The sequence below is a fragment of the Scleropages formosus genome, chromosome 18 (genome assembly GCF_900964775.1).
Source record: "Scleropages formosus chromosome 18, fSclFor1.1, whole genome shotgun sequence".
Taxonomy (NCBI): Eukaryota; Metazoa; Chordata; class Actinopteri; order Osteoglossiformes; family Osteoglossidae; genus Scleropages; species Scleropages formosus.
The window spans coordinates 3,345,786-3,370,686 of NC_041823.1; the positions used below are offsets into that span (position 1 = coordinate 3,345,786).

The 24,901-nt window shown below is 48.7% G+C and overlaps 3 protein-coding genes across 5 annotated transcripts; 2 read left to right on the plus strand and 1 right to left on the minus strand.

Annotated features, from left to right (window-relative positions):
- The first annotated feature begins 2,539 nt into the window (after positions 1 to 2,539).
- LOC108925406 (keratin, type I cytoskeletal 14-like) lies at positions 2,540 to 4,063 on the plus strand. The gene is made up of 4 exons (XM_029260062.1): positions 2,540 to 3,034; positions 3,269 to 3,351; positions 3,459 to 3,615; positions 3,818 to 4,063. The coding sequence occupies exons 1-4, from the start codon at positions 2,642 to 2,644 to the stop codon at positions 4,061 to 4,063; spliced, it is 879 nt and encodes a 292-aa protein (XP_029115895.1). The 5' UTR covers positions 2,540 to 2,641.
- A 7,192-nt stretch (positions 4,064 to 11,255) lies between these two features.
- On the plus strand, positions 11,256 to 12,257 carry LOC108940569 (beta-1 adrenergic receptor). The gene has a single exon (XM_018762814.2). The coding sequence runs from the start codon at positions 11,256 to 11,258 to the stop codon at positions 12,255 to 12,257; it is 1,002 nt and encodes a 333-aa protein (XP_018618330.2).
- Positions 12,258 to 17,703: 5,446 nt separating this feature from the next.
- Positions 17,704 to 24,561, minus strand: ndufaf6 (NADH:ubiquinone oxidoreductase complex assembly factor 6). 3 transcript variants are annotated; one of them, XM_018762876.2, is made up of 10 exons: positions 24,470 to 24,561; positions 24,102 to 24,224; positions 23,009 to 23,108; positions 22,780 to 22,902; positions 22,650 to 22,706; positions 21,889 to 21,991; positions 20,636 to 20,769; positions 18,986 to 19,087; positions 18,795 to 18,851; positions 17,704 to 18,226 (listed from the first exon to the last, which is right to left on the minus strand). In XM_018762876.2, the coding sequence occupies exons 1-10, from the start codon at positions 24,478 to 24,480 to the stop codon at positions 18,098 to 18,100; spliced, it is 939 nt and encodes a 312-aa protein (XP_018618392.2). In that variant the 5' UTR covers positions 24,481 to 24,561; the 3' UTR covers positions 17,704 to 18,097. The 3 variants fall into 3 exon arrangements, with proteins under 3 accessions (XP_018618392.2, XP_018618390.2, XP_018618389.2); XM_018762874.2 differs by lacking the exon at positions 24,470 to 24,561 and having other exon boundaries at positions 17,704 to 17,909; positions 18,056 to 18,226; positions 24,102 to 24,333; XM_018762873.2 differs by lacking the exon at positions 24,470 to 24,561 and having other exon boundaries at positions 24,102 to 24,333.
- Between the last annotated feature and the right edge of the window lie 340 nt (positions 24,562 to 24,901).

Genomic DNA, 24,901 nt, shown 5'->3' on the forward strand with positions numbered 1-24,901 from the left:
GGTGGAGTGAAACAGCACAGCTGTAGAGCCAAAAACACAAATGTACATTTATCAGACACTTTTCTCCAAAGCGACTTCCAATGAACTCTACGTAGTGTTACACACCTTATTCACCACGGTGACTTACACTGGGTCACTCATCCATACATCAGTGAAGCACATTCTTTCTGTCACTCAATCTGAAAAGCATGTCTCGGGAATGTGGGAGGAAACCAGAGCACCCAGAGGAAACCCACACAGACACAGGTAGAACATGCAAACTCCACACAGACTGAGCAGGGATTGAACCCACATCCTCACGTACCACCCAGGTGCTGTGAGACAGCAGCGCTACTTGCTGTGCCACCCAAACATTCAGTGCTGTCAAGGTTAAGAGCCCATATCACATTGGCAGGAGGGCTGTAATGGTAAAGCACTGTACTAAACAGCTGGTAGTGTAGTGATTAGAGTTGCTGTCTTTAGATCCAAAGGTTATAGGTTTGATTCCCACCTCTGGCTGTAGTACCCTTGAGCAAGGTACTTACCCTAAATTGCTCCAGTAAAATTACTTAGCTGTATAAAAAGGGGGGGGTGCAGTGGCGCAGTGGGTTGGGCCACAGTCCTGCTTTCCGGTGGGTCTGGGGTTCGAGTCCCGCTTGGGGTGCCTTGTGATGGACTGGCGTCCCGTCCTGGGTATGTCCCCTCCCCCTCCGGCCTTACGCCCTGTGTCACCGGGTAGGCTCCGGCTCCCCGTGACCCCATATGGGACAAGTGGTTCTGAAAATGTGTGTGTGTGTGTGTGTGTGTGTGTATAAAAAGGTAAATAATTGTAACCTTAACACTGTAAGTTGCTTTGGAGAAAAGCGTCAGATATAAATGTAAAGGGGGGCTACTGAGCACACAGTAAATTCCCATTTTTTTTCCACATATTATAATGTTCAGTCTATTTTAATGAGTACCTTTTGATCTTTTTTTAGGTTAAAATGTAAGATAAATGTGCTTGATTTAATGCGGCAAATGTGATCATGGACTAAATGTGATTATGACAAATGTGATTTAATGTGGCAGGGACACTTTTTGGGAATGATGTGTCAGCGGTGAGTGCTTTCATTGCATTTTCTGTTATACAATATTTTGCCACAATATCACTGAGTGCAGGTCACTGGTTTTGTACTAAAAGTTTCACATGTGCTGTTGAGAACTGGCGAGTTTAAATTGTCCAAAGTGTGTGTAGGCGACACCGCGGAGTCCCTATCGCTGTAAGTCACCTTGGATAAGATGTCAGCCGAACGTGACTTATTAATCATTGTATGTCACTTTTGAGAAAAGTGTATGCTAAATGAATAAATGTAAATGAGTATGTAAATTAATTAGGTGACTCAATATGCATCAGGGGCTCGTGTGGCAACCAAGCGCAAAAGATGGTTAGTGGGGCTGCAAGTTTTTACTGCAAGATCACATGGACATGTTGGCCTAAATAATTTATCAGAAATGACATGTAATTAACATTACTTTTTAATGGGTTTTTTTTTTTCTTTTTACAGTTGTTCTCATACCCAAGAAAAAACAATTTCGTTGTTTGCTGCAGCACCACAACTGAAGGCGGTTTTTTTTATTTTATGTTGACTGCTGAGTTGGAAATAAGCTCTCTGAAGTCATGTATCTGGCCTGGTTTCCTTCTGCTGTCCAAATTGTCCAGTCAATTATAAATGTGTCAATATCAATAACCATTTTTGCAGCTCCTTCCCTGTTACTTTGTTTTCGTCCTTGTCTTCTTGGTGTCTCACAGCTCCGGAGCTGTTGGTCTGTGTGGAGTTTGCATGCTCTCCTCATGCACGCACGCACGCACGCACTCGCACACATGCGCACACATTGTCTGAATTGCTTGTCCTATTCAGGGTCGCGGGGAGCCAGAGCCTAACCCGGCAACACAGGGCGTAAGGCTGAAGGGGGAGGGGACACACCCAGGATGGGATGCCAGTCCATCGCAAGGCACCCCAAGCAGGACTCAAACCCCAGACCCACCAGAGAGCAGGACCCGGTCCAACCCACTGTGCCACCGCACCCCCTCGTTCTCCCCATACATTTCCATCAGGTGCTCTGGTTTCTTCTCACAGTCCAAAGACATGAGTTTCAGGTACATTATCCTTAGTCTGTGTGTGTGTGTGTGTGTGTGTGTGTGTGTGTGTGTGTGTGTGTGTGTGTAAGATGGACAGGTTTCCTGTCCAGGGTGTACCCTGTCTTACACCCCACAGTTCCAGGATAGACTCTGGGCCACCGTGACCCTGAATTAGGACAAGCACACACACACACACACACACACACACACATTTTCAGAACCGCTTGTCCCATACGGGGTCACGGGGAACCGGAGCCTACCCGGTAACACAGGGCGTAAGGCCGGAGGGGGAGGGGACACACCCAGGACGGGACGCCAGTCCGTCACAAGGCACCCCAAGCGGGACTCGAACCCCAGACCCACCGGAGAGCAGGACTGCGGTCCAACCCACTGCGCCACCGCACCCCCTTATTTCGTAACATTTAGGTATTTTATTTTGCGCCTACTGTCAGTGTTTTTTATTATTTATTTTTTATTTTTTCCGACTCTATGTAATGAAACATAGTTACTCATACAGAACTTGGCCCTCTGACAGTGGTCACTATGACATCCACCATCTCAATGAGGAGCTACTCTGCCACCCGCCAGCCATCTTTTTCCAGCATGTCTGTCCGAGACAGCAGTCTCACACGCTCCAGGGCACCCATCTCCTCCTCCTTGGCTGGTACCCTCTCCCTGTCCCGCTCACTGTCCGTGGGCAATGGACTCAATGCCGTGGGTAACCTGTCACTCAATGGCTTGGGGGGTGGGGCAAGTGACAAGGAGACCATGCAAGGTCTCAATGACCGTCTGGCCAGCTACCTGAGCAAGGTACGCTCACTGGAGAAGTCCAACAATGATCTGGAGCAGAAAATCAAGCAACTGATGCTGGAACGGACCCCCAAAGGACATGACATTGAGGGCATGATGGCACAGGCACATGCGATCGGAAATGAGGTTCGTTTGCACGTTCACTGCATTTACCTGCACATTCAAACCCATGTACAAAAACACCTACACAATTGAACAGCTGACCACCATAATCTGAGACAGTGTGCTTCCTTAAGAAAAAGATTGTGAATACAACTGAATTCCTTACCACACAAAGTAATGTTGATACTGAAACAACTGTAGAAATGCTGTGAATGCAGAATTACATGAGGTTAACATCCTCTAATTCCCCCCGGACAGGTGAGAAAAAGAACCCTTGAGAATGCTCGCTTCATGCTAGAGATTGACAACGCCAAGCTGGCTGCAGATGACTTCAGAGTGAAGTGAGTTAACTGAGTTTGAGGAATTACTGACGAGGAAACCCACTGAAAAGTGCAAGAACGAAATCCTGGATTGTGGGATTGTGCCACATGTTTGTGTGTTTGTGTAGGTGGGAAACTGAGATGGCGCTGTGCCAGTCAGTGGAAAGAGACTGCGTGGCCCTGAGGAGGGCAAAGACAGACCATGACCAGATCATCGCCACTTTGAAGGGAGACCTTGACAGCCTGAAGGAGGAGCTCTACTTCTTGAAGAAGAACCATGAGGATGTGAGCGGCTTGTTGAAAGTAGCACTAGGGTGGAGGCATGAAGGGCACATTTCAGGATTATTGTCATGAGTAGAACAAGGTCCTGGTGTCAGATGTCTGGCTTGCTTCAACTGCTGCATAGGATTAAAGTCCGTTGAGTGTCTTTGATGACTTTGTTAGTGTTCGTAAGTAATCAGTTGACCCGGCTCTCCGTCTCTCTCAGGTGAGTGTGCTGGAGGGCAACCTGGTGGAGGTGAACCACAAGTACGTTGTGGAGATGGAGCGGCTGCAGGCCAACCTGGCCCAGCTGGAGGATGAGCTGTCGCAGCTGCGTCTCGACATGCAGCGCAACAAGACTGACTATGAACAGCTGCTTCGTGTCAAGCAGAGCCTGGAGCTGGAGATCGCCACCTACAGGAGGCTGCTGTTCTCATTAAATGTCTGTACAGCGGAAGCGCTACATCCATAAACTCTTTTAAACGTCTGAACGAAACGTGGTCCACGGTGTAGGAGAGAGGTTCAGTTGGTGTTGTGTTTCTATGCTGACACGCAATCTCTAGCAGAAACACGCCTTGCGCATTTCCTTATTTTAATCTAGCAGGGTGATGTATCTGCTCCGTGTTGCTCCATGTTTAAGGTGATTTGTGAAAACAACCCTGGACAGTGGAATAACAATTTACAGCAGTTTTAGAACATATTTTTTTTGGGACAAGTTGAAATTATGTCTATTTTACTAATAAAAAAAATTTAATTCCTATTAAAAGACAACATTAAAAGACAAAGTATCCATAAAGCGCAACCATAAAAACGATACACGCGCTTGAAATTGAAATGATGTCGGATATTCTTGTCTGAGCAGAAAACAAGCTGACATGTCACCTCGTCCCTCTCGCGCTCCGACGTCCTCGTTCGGTTATTTTTGGTCCCGCACCGCGTGGTCGTCCACAATGAAAGAATCACAGCGACGACTGTAATGTACAGCATGGAGCCACTGAGCAGAAAAGAAAATCGAAGATCCATTGATCAGTAGAGGACGGCAAACTTATTTTCTGTCTTCATTAGTATTTTCAGTGCAAATGGAACTGGTTTAGGGTTCGAGTCTCAAATTGAAGACTCTGGTTACTGCCTACAAAACCAAACCATCAACAGATCTGCTCCCCGACACCAACAACACCTGCTCAGTCACTACACCCCAACCAGGTTGCTACGCTTCTCCACCTCTGCCCCTCTGGTGGTCTCACGTAAAAGAGGTCCAAGACCAAAAGCACGAAGGTTCTCGGTTCTGGCTCTCATGTGGTGGAATGACCTCCCTCTGTCACTCAGAATTGCTGAATCCCTCTCAACATTCAAGAAGGCTCTCCAAACTCACCTCTTTTTAGCTTTTCCTCTCTCCGCTGATCTCCTGTGTGCTCCAAAAACGTGTGCATGCTTGTTATCTGTTCAGAAATTAAAAAAAAAAACATCCCTATGTGCAGCAATTCATGAAATGTGTATTGGTTTTTACCGTGGTATGAGACAAATGCTTCCGGATATCTCTATCTGTTGGTGTGATGCGCTGTGGTATTGTTGTCTGAGATGTATGTTACTTTGGAAAAAAATGAATAAGCGGACATGTTCGTGTAGAGCCGTGGGGTCAACGCTGGTCAAACAGAGAGCACGTCGAGGATGGTAAGAACAGCGTAAAATGCAGGAAAGGCTGTGAATTTACAGCGCTGATCCAGAGTCGTCCATCTGGTGCCAAAACCATGTGCCAAGACTTGGGCTCACAGCGGGTGCTGCCACGGCTCTGTGTACGCTGAGGCCTGCGCCGCTCGTGCCGCCACTGGAACGGTTCCCCGACCGCATTTTTACATCAGATATACATCCCCGGCTTTGTTTCTCGTGTGTGTGGGCAGTAGCGTGGTAAATCATAGTAATTATTCCTGCGATCGCAAACATCGCGCCATTTTCCCGGTTTGGCTCCGGCGTTTGCGGACCAGCCGGCGTGATGAGGATAGTGCTGTCCGGCTTCCAAGGATGCCCGTGACGTGTTTTCGGTGTCATCGGTGTGTTCGGTGTTGGGTGGGTGTGTGGGGGGGGGGTCTCGCTGTTTCGCTCGGCTTTCAGATGCTAATTTCTGGTGACTTTGGAAGAAACAAGGAGACTCATCCTGCTTTACAGGCGAAGCAAATTGCGAGGCCTGTGAATGAGAACTCCACACACACACACACACACACACAAGTAAACCGCAAATGTGTGTATAATAGGAACTGTTTTTCTAGCTCCTTCCCTGCCTCTTTGTGATCCATGCTTCTCCTGTTCCTCCTCTCCTAACGCTGTGTTATTGCAGCATGGTGGTGCAGCAGGTAGCTCTGCTGCCTTACAGCTCCTGGCCTTCGGGTTTGGACAGGGGTTCGAATCTCACCCAGTCTGTGTGGGTTTTGTCCCACAAAAAAACATCATGATGATGATCAGGATGATTTTGTCCAAAGGAATGTGTTCCAAATGAACTGGTGACTCGAAATGAGCCACTGTGTGTGTGTGTGTGTGTGTGTGAGAGAGAGGTTACCTTGTGATGGACTAGCGTCCTGTCCCGAGTGTCTCTGCCTCACACCCTCTGGTTCCAGGATTGACTTTAGACCCCCCCCCCCATTGATGATTACTTATTGATAATGGAAGGATGAACATCACTATGTTCTATAGTGGAATTAAAATAATTTTGCACATAAATAATATTTATCATAATAGTCTAATGTGAATAAAGATTAAACAAACAAATGGTTCTGAGCAGAAAGTCTAAATGAATTCAGACAATTACGAATAAGCGCAGCGGCACAGTGTTACCATGGCAACAAGCTACAAGCTGAGATTAAGCAACCGCCGATTAAACTTCATGCGCATTAAAGTTTAATCACGTTCATTTTTTTGATGCCCTCGGCGTCTCCGCTGTCCATTAGCCACGGTTCCACAAATAATTTCCACAGCAAAGAGTGACCAAAGTCTTGGCCCCAGAACATTAGAAGAAGTCAAGATCTTGGTGAAGCTGTGCAGAAATTCTGGAAAATTCCTAGAGGAAATTGATTTTCAATGCAGTTTATTTATTAACTGATTTCTGTTTCTTCTGCCAGTCTCTTGTGAGAAGATACCAGTATCTTTACTATGAACTTGGTCCCTAACAAACCCTTGAAACGTCTCTCTTCAATCCTTTAACTGTTTATTCCATGAGCGTAGATCATTATTTTGTGTTCTTTTGGAATATGAACGTTAATGTAACTGGAACCTGCCATTTAGTGTACTTTCAGTGTATTCTGTGTATTTTACCATGTTTCATACCATTATGTTGCAGAACACAGGGGTCACGAGGGTCATCGCTCTTGAAAGCTGACACAGGGTTGTGGGGGGGTGGAGGATGTGTGTCCCACTGAGATAAGACCCCCAGCAAGAAGGGGACGTTAAAGGTCTCGTTCGAGTGGAAGTGTACTTCCTTCTTACAGTTTCACTGTTATTTACTCTTTATTGTATTACTGTGATGTACTTCTCACTTTTCTATAATGCTTTGGTGTGTGTGTGTGTGTGTGTGTGTGTACCCGCTCAGCTCCTCTTGCTGGGATTGGATGCAGTCCTTCCTAGGCAGGCAGGTGGATAAGCAAGGTTTTGGGAGGGTAAAAGGATGGTGAAGAGACAGGCAGCTGTGAACACCTGCAGTGGACAACATCTGGTGACATTCTGCAGAAATACACACACACACACACACACACACACTTTCTAAACCGCTTGTCCCACACGGGGTCGCAGGGAACCAGAGCCTAACCCGGCAACTCAGGGCGTAAGGCTGGAGGGGGAGGGGACACACCCAGGACGGGACGCCAGTCCATCGCAAGGCACCCCAAGCAAGACTTGAACCCCAGACCCACTGGAGAGCAGGACCCGGTCCAACCCACTGTGCCACCACACCCCCCTGCAGAAATACAATAAACCTTTTTATGCTTTTATTTTTATGGGTGGCACAGTGGCACAGAGGCACAGCGGCACAGCAAGTAGCGCTGTTGTCTCACAGCGCCTGGCTGGAGCAAGAGGATGTGGGTTCGATCCCCACTCAGTCTGTGTGGAGTTTGCATGTTCTTCCCCGTGTCTGCGTGGGTTTCCTCTGGTTTCCTCCCACACTCAGAAGACATGCTTTTCAGGTTCACCCACAGTGTGTGAGTAACAGAGAGGGAGTGTGTGTTCCACTGATGTATGGATGAGTGACCCAGTGTAAGTAGTGTATCTAGCAGTGTAATTCACCGTGGTGAATAAGGTGTGTGGGCTGATAACACTACATAAGGGTTCACTGGCAGTTGCTTTGGGCAAAAGTGTCTGATAAATAAATAAATGTAAATGTAATATAAATGCCTCATTATTGAGACTCTGGAGAACCTTGAATTGCCTGGGAAAAGATGAGTTCCAACAGGCTGATGTGTTCTGATTGGTAAAAGCAAGTGCCCCCCCCCCCATCCCTTCATTGTGTCTCCAAAGACCTGGGAGTGAACATAGAGCAGATACTGTGAGTGTGGAGCGGAGGCTGGTGAAGGTCGGGGGATCGCTGCTCAGGGGCTTTTTTCAAGACGGGCAGAAAAGGAGGCGTCCGACGCCCTTCCTATGTTTCGGCCCTGAGAATATGGGAGCACAGCGCCTGCGCAGCCCATCCTCCCGACTCTGCTGAGCATCAGCTCTGGAAGGAACCTGCGAGAAGATGGCCATGCTTGACACAACCATCATGTCACCGGGGGCTGCCTTACAGGTGAGCGGGAAACGCGGTAAAAACTAAGACATCACTGTAGAGTCCAAACTCCGGTACCATTCTCCAGAGACACTCATCCATCTGCAGGACAAAGCAGAGATCGGTGAGATTTCAGTGTCTCAGGACTGTTACATGACCACATGTCATATATCTTTTCATCTGATGCTTTTCTCCAGTGAGACGGCTCTAGAATAATCCACCCATTTACAGAGCTGGGTAACTTTTACTGTTTCACCTCAGGGTAAGTACCTTGATCAAGGGTACTGCAGCAGGAAGGGGATTTGAACCAAGAACCTTCTGCTTACAAAGCAACAGATGTGATCATTACACCACTTGCTGCACCTCCTCCATTCAATCAGTCAGAAAGCATCTACATTACTGCAGCGTTACCATGCTGTCCGCAGCAATCGGTGTTTTCCCACAGTGCATCACTTCGTACCGCCCCGTGGCATCCACCTTCACACCTGTATCCAGGTGATGTGTGAGATCTCTGCTGGAAACCATGAAAGAAATAAGTAGAGATGGAACTTCTGCATTAAATATGCCCTTGGTACAAAGTTTGGTTTTGTAAGTTTAAACAGTGAATAGACCCTAGTTATTAGTGCCATGTCACCAAGTCATTGATTAATCAGTGTCATTTTTCCAGGAAATTGACCAGCTTCTAATGAGGCTTTTAAGCAGAGATATTTTGCTCCCCTCTTTCGTGCCACTTGAACCCGAGTCGCGTGTTAAATCACTATAACCTCATTATGATTCATTAAAACAGCTTAATTCTGCGGGATTCCCGAAGGGTTAACAAATTCCGAATCGAGGAGTCTCTCTTATTAAAGATGTTCCTTTTCTTCTGAATACAATGATCCTTCGTACCTGTAACGACTCCGCCACGTCTCGGCCGACAAGGACCAGTCCGAGCACAACTTGCAGAGACGTTGTTCCAAAGGCAAAAGCAGAAATAGGAATTATTATTTCAGGACACAGTTCAGAAAATACAGTACTGTACCATGTTTAGCATAGTAACTGTACTTCCCCTTTAAGATTTATATCATAAACGCATAGTTTCTCTGAATACCCTTTGATCCACAAGATATTAAAAATGTGTGTACTGTAGATGACACTTTTAACCAAAGCATCTTAATGTTGTTCTTTTTTACTACTCACTCAGTTTCACCCACTGAGCAGGGTCGCGATGGTCTGAAGCCTATCCCTGAGTCACAGTCAGCACAAGGCTGAGGGGGAGTTACACCCCAGACAGGGTACTAGTCCATCGCAGAGTAGCTACACACACTCACCCATTCACACACTACAGGCAATTTAGCATCACCAGTTCAGCTGAACGGCGTGCCTTTGGACTGTGGGAGGAAACCAGAGCGCCCAGAAGACACGGGAAAAACACACAAACTGAGTCTGGTAAAAACCTATGTCCGAACAGCTCAGGCTCTATGCGCCGTGCCACCATACCGTCCTGTTTAATTTTTCTTATTATTATTATTATCAAAAATGCTTTACTGTTAGATTTTTACTTTTATTTACCCATTCGTACAGTTGGTTAATCTCACTCCTGGTGTTGTACCCTTGAGGGAGGTATTTACTCTAAAACTGCTCTGGTGAAAAAAAATGTCCAGCTGCATAAAAGGGTAAAACGATGTAATTTGCTTTGGAGAAAAGAATCAGGTAAATATAAGTACAGCCTGCAGTATTTTCAGTTCTTCATAATGAGACATGAAACATCTGTGTGTGGGCAGGAACATGTGCAGGGGTCCATTTTTTAATATTTAATATCACGTATGTTCAGGAAGCAGTTCTCCCCTAAGGGATGTGGTGATCTGAAGGCTGTGTTGGGTCTAAAACAGGGTACGGTACCTTGAAAGAAGATGTCATTCCGTGTAGAGGGAGTGGCACCGCGCGCACGCACGCGCACACACACACACACACACACACACACACAGACTGAAAGGCTCACACAGATGCTGACACAAACACACTGAGAGAAACACTCACGAGCCACGTGTACTTTTGGGCTGGGGGAGAACACGGCTGCGACTGAGGGTGCGGGTCCGGGGCGGTAAAGTCACCCGCTGCGCCACCGTGCGCTCGGGGGATTCACGTGCGACTGGCAACGGAAAGAGGGGACACACTGCAAAGAAAGAGGTTTTTTTTTTTTTTTCTGGAAAGCAACAGCTGGAAGGGAAAGGAAGGGTCTCCGAAGGTCTCCGAAGCGGAGGCGCCGCCGATTTGCTGCCTCTGTCACATGAGCGCGCAGGCAGGGGGGCGCGCCGTCGGTCTCCCGTTTGGAGAAGCGACGGAGACCACCTGGAGAGCTCCGCGAGGCGCGCGTTCGTGGTCAGGACATTGAATAAGCAACGTGCAGGAGAACATCTCATCGCCACAGCTGGAAAACTGGACACTTGGAGTCAGACCGCGGTCTGTGGGACGAGGTACAGCTGCGTCCTTCCTCTTCTTCTGGTTTACTAATAATGTCCTTTTTGCCCTTAACCCTTTCTGTTCCATTAATATATGTATCACTATTCTCCACGAATTAGTGGTTGGCGAGAGTGTTTGACTCGGACACGCCCGTGACTCCCCTGTTACACTGTATTTTTACCGCGCAACACTAACATTCCATGTGACACTGTATCATGTTACCCTGTAACGCCCTTCTTCAGCGCTCTGTGAAATGAAATGAAATGAAAGAAAATGAAATGTTGAAACGTTGCCCCCCCCAGAACAGAAAAGCTCCAGGGAACCATCTCTCCGTTGACCCTCCACGCTCCTCTGCCGAAGGGCTGCTGGTCCGCGCGGGGTTTCGCTTGGGCGCCTTACGGGGGGGGCGGGGCGATGCCGGCCGACAGGTAGTTCACCCGCTCTCAGCCCATCCACCCCACCCCACCCACGCCGGGCGAGGATGCCGGAAGGCGCGCCGGAGACCCCCTGCACCGTGTGCTGCTGCACCCTCACCAACAAAGTTCTGGTGCTGCTCTTCATGGTGCTGCTCATCCTCGCCATCCTCCTGGGCAACGCCGTGACCCTGGCGGTCATCCTGGGCACGAAGCACTTCCGCACGCCGCACGGCTACCTGAAAGCGTCGCTGGCCGTGGCCGACCTGTCCGTGGGCGTCTTCGTGGTGCCCCTGTCCGTGTACGCGGAGACGTCCATCCTGGTGCAGTCCGAGCCCGAGTGGACGAGGAGCGACTCGCGGCGCGCGCCGCTGCACCCGTGCGCCTTCGCGGGCCCCGTGTTCGCCGCGTGCACGCTCGTGTCCATCAGCACCATCTTCCTGCTGAGCATCGAGCGCAGCATCGCCGTCCTCCGGCCGCTGCACAAGGGGGCGGTCCTCACCAGGAAGAGGACGAGCATCCTCATCGTGGCCTCGTGGCTCGGCAGCCTCGTGCTCGCCGTGTCGCCGATGCTGCACAGCGACGGCGTCGCGCTCGAGTACAACGCGTGCAGCAGGATGTGCAATTACGCGCGGCGCGCGTCGCCGGGCGCCTCCTGGAACATCCTGCTGCTCTTCCCCGCGTTCGACTTCGCGCTGCTGGGGGGCACGGTGGCCGTGAACGCGCTCTCGCTCTCCAGCATCCGGCAGCACTCCAAGCGACGGCAGCGCCTGGCCGAGGCGGACGCGGCGCGGCGCGTCGCCGGACCCGCGTTCTCGGACGTGAAGGCGGCCAAGACCATCGGCGCGCTCACGCTCGCCTTCGCCGCCTCCTTCAGCCCGATCGCCGTGTTCGTCGTGGGCAACGTGCTGGGCAACGAGTGGTGCAACTTCTCCTTCTTCGCCTTCTGGACCCTGACCACCAACAGCTGCTGCAACGCGCTCGTCTACAGCATCCGGGACCAGAAGTTCCGGCAGCGCGCGCAGCAGCTTCTCGCGCCCCTCCGCGCAAGGAGCGTCTCCAAGACCTAGTAGGCGCGCCGCCGCCTTCAGTGTCCGCGATGCGAGCGTGGCCGGCAGGGGGCGCAGTGGTTGTGCTCGAATCCCGCCGCTGCACGCGACTTACCTTGAGGACGTACGAACGGACGGATCGGTGTAAAGTTCCTCATTTGCATTTATTTATTTATTCAGCAGACGCTTTTCTCCAAAGCGACTTCCAATGAACTCTACGTAGTGTTATCAGCCCGCACACCCTATTCACCGCGGTGACTTACACTGCTAGATACACTACTTACACTGGGTCACTCATCCATACATCAGTGGAAGACACACACACTCTCTCTCTGTCACTCACACACTATGGGGAACCTGAACAACATGTCTTTGGAGTGTGGGAGGAAACCAGAGCAGTCAGCGGAAACCCACGTAGACACGGGGAGAACATAATAAAATATAATTCATTTACATCTTATATATTACAATTACATACTAATATAACATAATAATAATAATAATAATAATGCGTATAGCACGTGGGAGTTCCCCGGAAAGGAAATAGCGTGACTGCATCCACTCTAAACTGTTGGCTTTCAAGAGGAATCGTCATTAAAAGCAACTGTTGGCATAATTTGAACTGATTAATGGAGGGTTCAGTAATTTGTTGTTTGCAGCATAATACAATGTCCGTTTTTATTCCTATTGATCACAGTGCACGCCAGAACTTTGGCTAAAACGGATAAAGAAATTAAAAATATTATACGAGCGTAGGTCTGACTTTTTTCGTAAATGTTTTGTATTCGTTTGTCCTTCTCTGACGGGTTGTATTAATGTTTAAAATAATATTCCATTTGTCACTTGCTTACAGGCGCGCGCACTCGCCCTACTGTACTGTGTACATTCCGTGTTGACGCACTGATTGAGCTCTAGGGGGCAGCAGAGTCGTCCTCTTAATTAAGCAATTAGAGGAGAAAGGCGCGCGCGCACGGCATGATGGTCCTGCTGCTCCGCAGCCAAACATCTCCCTTTGTGCCCAAAACGGATGATTTTCATCTAGGAGGGGCTTTCAGTTTTTACTCAGCATGACATGCTGCTGAACCAGACCTGTGACATGGGGGTTCATCTATTTCATGAATCAATGGCTCATGAGGAGATGTGGAGGCAAAAGCGGTTAAGGATCTAAAGCTGCAGCTGTGGAGATACAGCATCTGGTCCCAGGAGGGGAATTTCCATTGAATCCTTGGGTGGGGAAGGTAAATGAATGACATTGATGAAAATAGGACTTTGAATCAACTGTATAATAATGGAATATCATGAACTGTTAAATGTTTGTCACCCATGTGTTGTGTTTTTCTTTTGGGACAATAAAATTCTTCCTGTGGTACGAAAAAAGCTTCTGTCTGGTGACCCTGTAGAGCCTCGGTGACCTTTGCTGCCCCACATCTGCTCCTGGCTCTCATGGCGTACTGTACTTACATACTTCATCCACTCATTTGACCGCAGTAACCAATGTGCTCAACTGAAACTGCATGAAGAGATGGAATCAGATGGACACACACACTCAAAATAGCATTTACTATATTTTCCTTAAAAAGTGTGAATTTATATGCACTCTACTACTTCAGCGGTGTTCCGCAGAGTACACCCCCATGCGGGGGGAGGGGCTCTCCCAGCTTTGTACCCTCCCCGAGAACAGCGCCTCCTCCTGGCGGAGTGACAGGCACAGCCCCTCCACCAGGGTGTCTTCCTGTATTAGCGCTGATGGGTGTAAAATCGGCAGGGGCACGGTGGGTTGGACTGGGTCCTGCTCTCTGGTAGGTCTGGGGTTCAAGTCCCGCTTGGGGTGCCTTGCGACAGACTAGCGTCCTGTCCTGGGTGTGTCCCCTCCCCCTCCAGCCTTATGCCCTGTGTTGCCGGGTAGGCTCCGTGACCCTGTATGGGACAAGCGGTTCAGAAAATGTGTGTGTGTGTGTGTAAAATTGAGGTGGAGGCAATGGGGGGGCGGGGGTGTTACTCTCCAGCTAGACGGATAGGGGTGACTATGGTAACATGGTAATGAAGTTACCCATTCACAAAGCCCCCCCCTGCCTTCAATCACCATTATGAATATTAAAATATAATGTTACTGGAACCTGGAGCCATTTTTTATGTGTCATTTTAGTGGAGTCGCACCATCTTTTTACCCAAGATCTTCCCACGTGGGAGGACAGAACCAGGAGCTTGGGGTTGGGGGGGTCATGACATGTCAGGGAGGGTCGAGCTGCTTGATGGATCCGGGACCCCAGAAATGTCCCCCCAACACTCTGCATGCATGCATGAGTGGCCAGACAGTGTACTAATTACAGCTGCTGTCTTTGGATCCAAAGGTTGTGGGTTCAAATCCCGTTTCTAGTTTGTAGTACTCTTGCACAAGGTACTTGCCCTGAATTACTCCAGTAAAATTACCCACCTGTACAAATGGGAAAAGTGTCAGATAAACACATATTTATTCTATCATTTTGTGTCTTACGTGACATTTCTGTCTATCATTTTCTTTTCTTTCTGTTCATTGATTTCAATTTTGTGTCCAGCGATGAAATTCAATTCTCCAAACAAAATTCTCCAGTTTCAATATTGTATTTTTAAGCATCACAACTGAGCTGTTTTTTTCTTCCTTGTCATTTTAATGAGAGAATTTAATGGTTCTCAACATTTGCAGAATTCGTATTGACATGGCAGTGTTTTGTACAGAATTACTACGGTTTCATATTTACTATAATCCTAGTGGAACTGTCAGGTCGTTCGTACAGCTTTCACATCTCTGCACTGGCTTCCTATAGCTGCCCAGATCAAATTTAAGATCCTGGTTATGGCCTAAAAAAGCATCAACAGAACTGCTCCCAGATACCTACAGGACTTGATCATCTGCTACACCCCAACCAGACCCCTTCGCTCTTCCACATCTGCCCACTTGGTGGTCCCACAGACAAGAGGTAAAGCACAGAGGTACTTGGTTCAGGCTCCATTGTGGTGGAATGACCTTCCCCTCTCCCTCAAAACTGCTGAATCTCTGCCCACATCTAAAAAGGGTCTTAAAGCTCACCTCTTCCACACTCACTTCGCCCATCATCTCTTAAGTTCATGTAAGGTGTAAATGTTCATGATGATGCTCAGATCAGTCCTTTACTGAGCCACTCCTGCAATGTAACGTAAATGTTTTTCTATCTAAAAAAAAAAAAAACTAAGAAGGTGATCAGGAATCGTCGATGTTCTGGTAAAGTTTTATGCAGCTACCTGTGTGATGAACGTCGGTGTATATGGTGAAGGAAACTAACTGCACTTAAGAATCACACACCTGCATTTATGTCTATTTCTCCTAATGTAATGAACACACTGTATTTTCTATGAGATGTTCGTCACTTTGGAGAAAAGTGTCTGCTAAATGAATAAATGTACATGTAAATGTAGAAAGTACCTACAGAAGGTATTTTTTTCCCACCTGAGTACTGTTTTACACCATTTAACAGAAGGTCCAAACAATGTGAGGACAGCTGGTAGTGTAGTCATCACAGCTACAGCCTTTGCATCTAAAGGTTGCAGGTTTGATGCCCACCTGTGGCTGTAGTACCCTTGAGCAAGGTACTTACCCTGAACTGCTCCAGTAAAAATGACCCAGCTGAATAAATAGGTAAATAATTGTAGGTAGATCAACATTATGAGTCACTTTGGAGGGAAGTGTCCTAAATGTTATAGAAATATGCACAATATGTTGGACTGTCAGGACTGCTGCTGTTTCCAGGTTTCCAGAATATTCCAAACAGAATAACGGAAAACAAAACGAGAGCGATTATACACTTAAATGCTGGTAGATAGAGGGGTTCGAACCCTCGGCTGTGTTACGAGACGTGTGTCTGGAGCAGCGCGTGTACAGTTTTTAATCACATATTTGCCGTTTTCTCCAGCCTGGTGTGTGTAAATGGTTTCGGAGAAACATGTGGGTGGGGGGAATGAGGAGGGGAAGCTACTGCCGCCACAAAACGTTTGCATATTGAGGTTCTCAGGAGACCTTAGGGAGGATCCTATCCAGGTACAAGTTAGACCGTGTTTCTATAGGCACAAAAAAAAAAAAAACAAAAGAAAAGTGTAATCCCTGCTTCCCTCTTAATACAATATTCATTTTGTCAGTAACAGACGAGAGCTACATTGACTGACGACTTTGTTAACGACGCGTGCCCCTCTCACCTTCCTGCGCTGCTCCAGCAGCTCCGAGGCGACTCAGAATTACACACACCCACATTTATGACACTTTCCTCCGAAGTTACTTAGATTTACCCAGCTGGGCAATTTTTACAGAAGCAACTTAACGTAAGTACCTTGCTCAAGGGTACTAGAGGTGGATGTAGGATTCAAACCTGAAACCTTTGCATCTAAAGGCAGCGGCTTGAACCACTACACTACCATCATGCACATGTACTTGGATGAAAACAGGATATGGTCCAACCCCCACCCCCCAGGGGACTGACATGGGGCCGAACACAGCTGTTGTACTGCTGGATGAAATGACTGATGCGTGACCTGAAACCAGTCGGGAGTGGGAGCGTCGCTTCAGTCAGCAGCGATCTTGTTAAAAGAGATGCTGCCGTTAGCAAAGCGTTCCAGAGCAGCGCGACAGCTGGGGTGTTTTCCATTTACATTATTGGCTTATTATTTATGGACTGGCCATAAATGAAAGTGCAGCAACGGGCAAAAAGCTTTAGACACAGGATTATGGACACAGCTTGCGTGCGAGACACCGCCATGTTGCTGGTTCACGTCTCTCCAGTGGCTCCTACAGAAGTGACATTCAAAGAGCAAATAGATCCTCATAGCAGATGGTGTTGGACTCATTTATAGAGCTGGGAGGAGATCAGGAAAGAAGTGGCTCTGAAAGAGATAGTTGGAGACCCTTCTTGGCTGTGGGAGGGATTCAGCAGTTTTGAGGGATGGAAGGAACTTTTCTAGGTTACCTGTACAGGTTAGATTGAAATATCAAAAACATAATTGTGGCAGATAGTGTTGCACTCATTTGTGGAGCTGTGAGAAGATAAGCGGTTTGATCGATTTACTTTTTTTTAATTCCAGCGAAAAGGTCCTGGGCGCCATCATGGAGACGTCCTCTGGATGCAACAGGCTGTCCGCTCGGAAAGGAGTACTGCAATCAGGGTAATCTTGCGGCCACGAGTGGAGTCGGCGCTCAATGATGACTCACGATCTCTTCCAGCGTGACTCGGACTCCGTTCTTAAGGAACCCCAGTGTGAAACTTCACAAAACCTTTTTTAAAAAGCGGCATCTCAGCTCAGAGGCTCTTTGGCGACATTCAAGTCCCTGCGCCAATCTTTCGAGATGAGGCCTTCAACACCAAAAGGGAGCACACAGTTGCATCCCCCCCCCCCCCCGTAACAACAGGAGGGAAAGAAAGAAAAAAAAAAAAAAAAAAAAGATGCTTGTACAGATGATTTGAGGTTCGCATTACAGCATCTTCACTATTTCATATTTTGTACACCTCACTGCTGGTGTAAAACCCAAACAGTAAAAATTACAATCAAAGGAATACCACGTTTTTTGGTTTTTATGGAGTTATGGGTGGAGCAGCGACAACTGCAGGGTCGTAGGTTTGAATCCCTCATCCTTTTGCAGTAGCTTTGCTCAAAGTACTTTTCCTGAAACTGCTGTATAAATAGGCAAAAACAGGGTAAGTCTCTCAGCGCATAACCCTCACCCTGTAAGCTGCAGTCAGGTAAAGGTAATAGGTAGGCAATAAATTAGAGGATTCATTACAAACACAGTAAACACTTTGCTAGAGTAGGGTCAACACCTTCGCAGGAGGAAGCACGTGTGCGGAAGGAGCCGCAAGACATCAGAACGTAGTCCTCCATGACCTGAGGTAGAGGTGAACCGGAAGCAGAGGGTTCCTCTTCTGCAGGCTTGGGTGGAACGCGTCAAAGTGCACCTTCCTCACGCGCTGCAGGTAGTCCTCAAGTGCCACCTGGAAGAGAAGAACAGCGCTGCAGAAAAGGGGCTCAAGTGCCAGGAATGCATTTCAGCAAATCCACATGAGGACATGGAGTTGAGGACACGGTAAACTGCGGTAAGCACCCATCAGTGCCGCATTTATGGGGAGTGAGTGTGAAAACATGGGGGGGGGGGGCGTTGCTACCAGGGTGTGGACACAGATGAGAGGGTGGCCTTTGGCGCTGCGTGTGCATTAAGGACACCGTGACTGAACCAAATGGAAACAATAGTCCTTTGTTTTTTCCACCTCCATCGCATGTTCCTGCCCCCATCTTCAGCTTCCTCTCTGAAAGGCTGATGCTGCTCTAAAAGCAATTTAAGTGCAAGAAAAGTCTAAATCCATTTCTTTGTTATTGCAGAAAGTCTTTCAGCTCTATAATCCAGCAAATGGTTTGTATATTCACTCACCTCACCCCCACAGCCCACCACAGAACTCAAGGACACAACCCCTACTCCCATCCCCCTAGGATAGGACCACTGAGGAGTGTTCTGCAAATGAGCATATCCCTATGCAATATCCCATCATGCCCCTGGCGACTTACTGTGTAGAGGAAGGCTGGGGTGGCGGTCGCCGGAACATTCTTGCCGAACGATCTGGCCTGAAGGGGGATGGAAAGCGGAGAGGAGCGCAAGACAGCACAAGAGGGAGAAACGTCCAAGACATTATACCGCCGTCGCCATGGAAACCTCAATGTTTAACGGCCACGTGTTCCGGTTTGCCTGCGGCACGTACGTGCTGCAGGTGGACGTGGGCCTGGCTCGCCACGTCGTACACCACGTCCCTGACGCGCTGCTCTCCACTCCCCCGTATGAAGTCCTCCTGCGAAGCGCCGTGCTGGAGGAGGAGATAAAAGTGCAGATCTAGAGAACAAGCTCAACGTCCGTGCAGACAAACGCAGGCGACTGGAGCGGCGTCTCTCCCAAAGCGCTGCTCGTCAACAAAATGATGCTCTTCAGTCAGAGAGGGACTGAAACGTCCTCAAGAGAGACATGCCGAACAAGACATTTTATTTGTCAGAAAGCAGGTGGTTCCCCTCCATGACACCCTGTTTTTTTTTGTTGTTGGCAATAAATGCGTTTTTTCCATTTCAGTCCTTGGCGTCGATGGCATGTTTATCATTGCAGCACAACCTAATGCTCATTTACTTCATAAAGACAAAATCAGACACAAAACTGGACCTGTTAGAGGAACGCAAAGAGCAGACTACAGACTGAAAGCCCAGGTGGAAAGGTGGTTAAGTAAGTAGACTCGAGAGCAGCAGGTTGAGGAGGAGTCCTGCTGTTCAATAAGGTCCACGTCCTGCAATAAAACACAGCGGTTCCTCGAGCTACAAATTTGCACAAATACACATTTTTTACATTTATTTCTTTGTTTTAAAAACATTTTATTCACTGATCTACATTCTAAAATTGACACCTGACCTGTGTTCACCTGCTAAACCAAGAGACGGTGGTAAAAAGAAGGTAAAAAGAGCAGGAGTGCAGGACCACAGTTACAGCTCACGTGTGGTGTCTCCGGAAGTCGGTGATCAATATAGTCTTTCCAGGATTAATCGGTCAACGGTCGGCTTTGAACAGGAGACTGACGAGACAACGTTTTCATTTACTTTACATTAGTTTTCATTTCTCTGTAGCTTGAAGTTTACAGAAACATTAAAATGAAAAACCTTACGGAGTATTTATTATAGCGACACCTGAGATATTTACTGAACCTTATTAGGAAAAATCTGCATCGATCAGTTACTGATTGTGACCAAGTGACTTATGAACTAAGCGAATTACAGACAGGCTTCCGGTCCCACTCACATTAAGGTGAGGTCTAACCAGTGTAAAACTGATCAGTTGATCTAAAAGGAGTCATTGACGATCAGGTTTAAACAAGAAAGAGCATCACGTATGTTTTTCCAGCATCTTCTCTGCTTGATGTTGCTGCTGGGAGGACTCAGTGGAGTCTGGATTCCATCGCACTCACAGCTCAAGGGTCAGTGATGCTGCCTGTTTATTTACGCAGAAGCAGGAGAGAGGTGTGCGTGTGACAAGAGCGCCCCCTGTGGCCCGTGAAAGGAAGCCCTCATCACCAGACAACAGGTTCACGGAATTCAATCACCACCACCACTAACTGAGCTGAGCTTTTATTTGCTCATATTTTCCCCAAAGTATCCCTCGTGTTTTCCTGACAAATCGAGGAGGGACAGCGGTGCATTGAAAAGCACAGGGAGACAACCGGTGACGACTGTTTTGTGTCCCCCACTAGCGTTTTCACACGTGGACAGCGGACGCCTGCCGGGTGTGCACGTCCTGGCGTCGCGGTCGATGGACCAGGGCGGAGAGGAACACTAAGCCCCTCCCCCCACCCCCAAGGCAGTGTACTGGCGAGGCTCACCAGCATGCAGATGTCCATGGGCAGGTAAACCTTGCGGCGACGGCTGTGGTACGGAGTGGCCCTCAGACACGTGACGATGCCCTGCGCCTTCCCTACGTGGCTCGCGGCATGGTCTGCCTGGATGTCTCGCACCCCTGGAATATCGAGAAGTTTGTTAGCACCCCCCACAGACGGACAAGCTGCTGGTTGCCGCGACGCCGGATCCAGCGTGAGGGGGGGGACTTCGAAAGGTGGCCCAAAGCCCGACGGCGAAGCACTCGGGTTTCCCGGCACTCTGACGTCCCTCAAACAGAGGGAGACAGTTAAAAGAGGTCAATTAGGGACTTAATTAGCTCAATCAAGGGTTCGAGTGCTGCGCTGCAACAGAATCCCCCGGGCGCCCTGTAGCACGGCAGCAGGAAACAGCACGACTGATTCAGCCCGACATCTCGAGTTACCCGGAAAAAATCTTCTGCGCGTCATTACACGGCCCCCATGCCAAGACGCAGTGGGTTCGAGGAGAAACTCGCACCGTTTCCCTGCGTCCAGCTCCCAAAAACACCAGAGAACTGTGAACACAGGCGCCCCGGGGGTGAGTCTCACATTACCCAAGCACATGGCAAACACTGCTGCACAACGCAGCGCAGCCCCCCCACCCATCGGATGCATGAGGAGGGTGTGTGACTGACAGCTGCTGCCAACGCACAGAAACATGAGCCGTGTGCAGGGAGCTGAAAGCGGTGCCATTTCCACAACACCGATGAAGTAAGTGGGGAAAGAAAAACAAACCAGGTGACAATTTTTTTCTTTTTTTAAATGACGACCGTAAACTTTTCCAGATGGTCGCAGCGGACGAGCACTGATCTTAGTTACGTGGAGGAGGAGAAGGGTCGGAGGTGCCACAGACTGCTGCGCTGCCACGAGCTACAGACACCATCCGGAGCCCCTTGACTCTCCCTGCTCTCAGACTGCTACACAGGAAGGACACCAAGCGCTTTGAATCGTACTTCGTCTGCTTGTTCCTATGATAATATTTTTTAAATCTTCTCTCTCTTAATAACTTGTTATGCAAGCGATCAGTAAGACGAAGCTCTTTGCCGAAACTCGAGCACACAACAGTCCTTCAGATGCCGATAGAAAACGGAGGAAACGGGACACCTGTGGCGGAAGAGGAGCGTCTCCGAGTCGCTGGCGACCCAAACCGGTAAACCCGAAGGGGCGACACGCCGACGGAACCGAGCACGTTCTAGGGGGCGTGTCCCAGGGAGGCTCACCCAGACACTCCAGCAGCAGGTACAACAGGGAGGACTGGGTGTTCTCCGAATAGGACTCCAGCTCCTGCAGGCTGCGGTACGCCTTGTCCTCCATGTCCTTCTCCTGTGGACCCAAGTGGACCGTGAGTTACCACACCGAGCGACAGTCTCTACTGCAGCTTCAGAACAACCACCAAACTCGCTCTTCACATTTCCCTTCAACTGGATCCTGAAGTTCCATATTCCAATAACGGATAGGGTCTCGCACCCAAAACAATATCTGAAAGGTATGAATATTTATCCTCTAATAACTACCCCTTGTCACTACACGCATCTACTGCAACGGCTGGAAGCCTCCAGTACGTGGACTGTGGGTTCGAATCCTGCTCAGTCTGCGTGGAGTTCACACGTTCTCCAGTTTGCATGGATTTCCTCCAGGTGCTCTGGTTTCCTCCCACAGTCCAAAGACACATTTCAGATGAACTGATGACTTTAAATTCATCTCTGTGTGTGAGAAAAAGAGCAATTGCCCTGTGATGGACTAGTGTCAAATACAAGTGTACCCTGCATCACACCCTGTGTTTCCAGGACAGACTCTGGACCACCATGACTCTACCCTGGACAACTGGGTATTGATAACAGATGGATACCTAGAGGGTCACCACATAAGAACGTCTGAATGAAGAATTAAATATTAATAAACTGTCCATTTTCAGAACATGGCTTCACTGGAGGTGTAAGCACATCATTGGAAGACGAGAGCATGCCAAGGCCCAGCCTACCCTTTCAGCGATGATCCTCATCAGCCACCGTTTGGTCAAGCCGTGCTTCTTCACCGCCTGTCAGAAAAGACGACCCTCAGTTCTCTTCCAAACCTGCGATGACAGGAAGCGAGAGGGACCGCTCGCTCACCCTCCAGAGCTCAGTGGCGACGGGCTGCGCCGGTGGCCCGTCCCTGAAGATGTCCTCAACGGCGTTCTTCCAGAACTGCATCCGCATCAAGCCTGCGGTCTTCTGGGAGACGGAGTCCTTCACCTGGAGGGCGTACAGCGCAGGGAGGGAAAGTTAAACAACGTGACTGTGGAAAACACGCCAAGGAAAAGATGCGGAAACGCCAAGGAAGGCCGACCGGACCACGCGCCTGGGCGAGCTCCACGTTGAAGGCCCTGAGCGCCAGGGAGGAGCGCCGTGCCGCCGCAGGGAGCAGCAGGGAGCACAGGAAACCCTCGTAGTCCCGCGACCTGCCGGAGGATGTGACACGGTCAGGTCAGGTCAGGTCAGGTCAGGCCAGGCCAGGCCACGCCACTCGCACCCTTTCCACCGATTTTACAGCGGTCCACAAAATTTACTGCGTTCTCTTAAAGGGACGTTATATCGTTCATAACTCAGGAGATGCAAATGAGGTTGCCATCGGGAGCTTTATAGAGTAGGGGGGTTAGAAGTAGGACCACAGCAGTGCTGCCATGTGCTTGTAAACTTTAACCAAGTCCAAAGTTTACAACCTCCAGCGCTACATCCATTTAGTTTGTTGCCCAAGGCGATCACGTGCAGCTGCGTGAGTTTTAGAAGTATGTGCTCAGCATTGGATTTATTAAACTAATAATAATAATAATAATAATAATAATAATAATACAGATGAGCTGTTTACAAAACAAGAATCAGTTTATTTTCCAAACACCGCTGTGGCACCCACTCACTCAGGCACACGCAATCTCAAACAACTGAACTGCGTGTAGCATTTATTGTGTTTTCCTTAAACTTTGTTACTTTGATGCAAAATGAGAAGAAACCAGATCAAATCCCTCATTTATGAAAATGTATTTCTTATATCGCCCTACGATACATTAATTAGGGAACACAGAGAGCTGCTGCTGTAGCCAAAGGTTACAGGTTCGAATCCCACCTGCTGCTGCTCTAATAACCTTCCTTGATCAAGCCAGGTAGTTACCCTAAATTACTCCAGTAAAACTACCCAGCTGTATAAATGGTAAATGACTGTAGATTCACACTAAGTCGCTTTTCTTTTGTTTTGGAGAAAAAGCACCGTAAACCATGAAAAAAAGGAAGACATATGAACAGACGATGACGTCACATGTCCTCCATAGCGGACAAAAAAAATCGATGGGGGGCAAATCACACACGATTCGCCAGGCGACTCTCGAACGCGCACCACTCTGTGACCTTAAATGAAGAAGAAATAATATGACAATTGAATGGAGCCTCCGCACGCGCACCTCACGAGATCCAAACAGTACTTCTCGTCGTGGGGGGTCTCCTCGCGGGAACTCGCCGCCGCCCGCAGGCTCGTGACCGCCGTGGGTCTGTGCGCGAGCCCGGCGCCATTCGGGACCGCATGTCTGTAACACGAAAAGAGCGAAATTCGTAGCGGTAGAACTCGATAAGCCCCCTTTATAGCCGGAGCCATATCAACACCGGCTGTGTCCCTTCAACTTTGAACTCTGACCCGCGGTGTTACACGTAAAATGGTCCCCCATGCCGCGGTGTTGTGTAACAAATGGCCCGCCAAACAAAGGGACATCCTCTAGGATGTGGTATAGCATTAAAAAATAAGAAAAAAAGAAACCCCAGACTGATATCTTACCCAAGTAGCATGATCTAGGAGGCCTCACTGGTTCAGTGGTAGAATTTTGAGGTCCAGGTTCGATTCCTGACCTGCTAAAACCCTTGTATGCGTGTCTTCTCTACAGCTTTGCTTTACAGGCTCCGGTGACCTCGCCGGGCCCTGGAATCGAACCTGGATCTTCTGCAGGGAGGGCAAGAACTTGACCTTTGATCCCCTGCGGGTTGCTGGAGAACTCTGCTTGGGTAGCTACCGTATGGACGCTGAGGTCGGGAACTAAGACGCTACTGGCACCGCAAGATCCATAAGCAATCATGTTTAACGTGATTGAATTTGGGTTATTTGCCCAATTTTGTGAGATGCGATTCAGGTCTTTGTGCCTCTTGTGATGGAGTTGATGAGGTTTCTTATCGGGTTGCTCGTCGCTGTCCCATCGCTGGCCTCGATCTGTGG

What these genes read in the sequence shown, in the direction of transcription:
- LOC108925406 (XM_029260062.1), top strand. Translation starts at nt 2,642, where the DNA reads ATGACATCCACCATCTCAATGAGGAGCTACTCTGCCACCCGCCAGCCA. An exon ending in CACATGCGATCGGAAATGAG is followed by an intron (nt 3,035 to 3,268) that starts GTTCGTTTGCAC and finishes CCCCCCGGACAG; the next exon opens with GTGAGAAAAAGAACCCTTGA. An exon ending in TGAAGAAGAACCATGAGGAT is followed by an intron (nt 3,616 to 3,817) that starts GTGAGCGGCTTG and finishes CGTCTCTCTCAG; the next exon opens with GTGAGTGTGCTGGAGGGCAA.
- LOC108940569 (XM_018762814.2), top strand. Translation starts at nt 11,256, where the DNA reads ATGCCGGAAGGCGCGCCGGAGACCCCCTGCACCGTGTGCTGCTGCACC.
- ndufaf6 (XM_018762874.2), bottom strand. Translation starts at nt 24,292, where the DNA reads ATGGCTCCGGCTATAAAGGGGGCTTATCGAGTTCTACCGCTACGAATT. An exon ending in TGAGGATCATCGCTGAAAGG is followed by an intron (nt 21,992 to 22,649) that starts GTAGGCTGGGCC and finishes TTGGGTCCACAG; the next exon opens with GAGAAGGACATGGAGGACAA. An exon ending in CCATGGACATCTGCATGCTG is followed by an intron (nt 19,088 to 20,635) that starts GTGAGCCTCGCC and finishes CTCCTCCTCCAG; the next exon opens with CACGGCGCTTCGCAGGAGGA.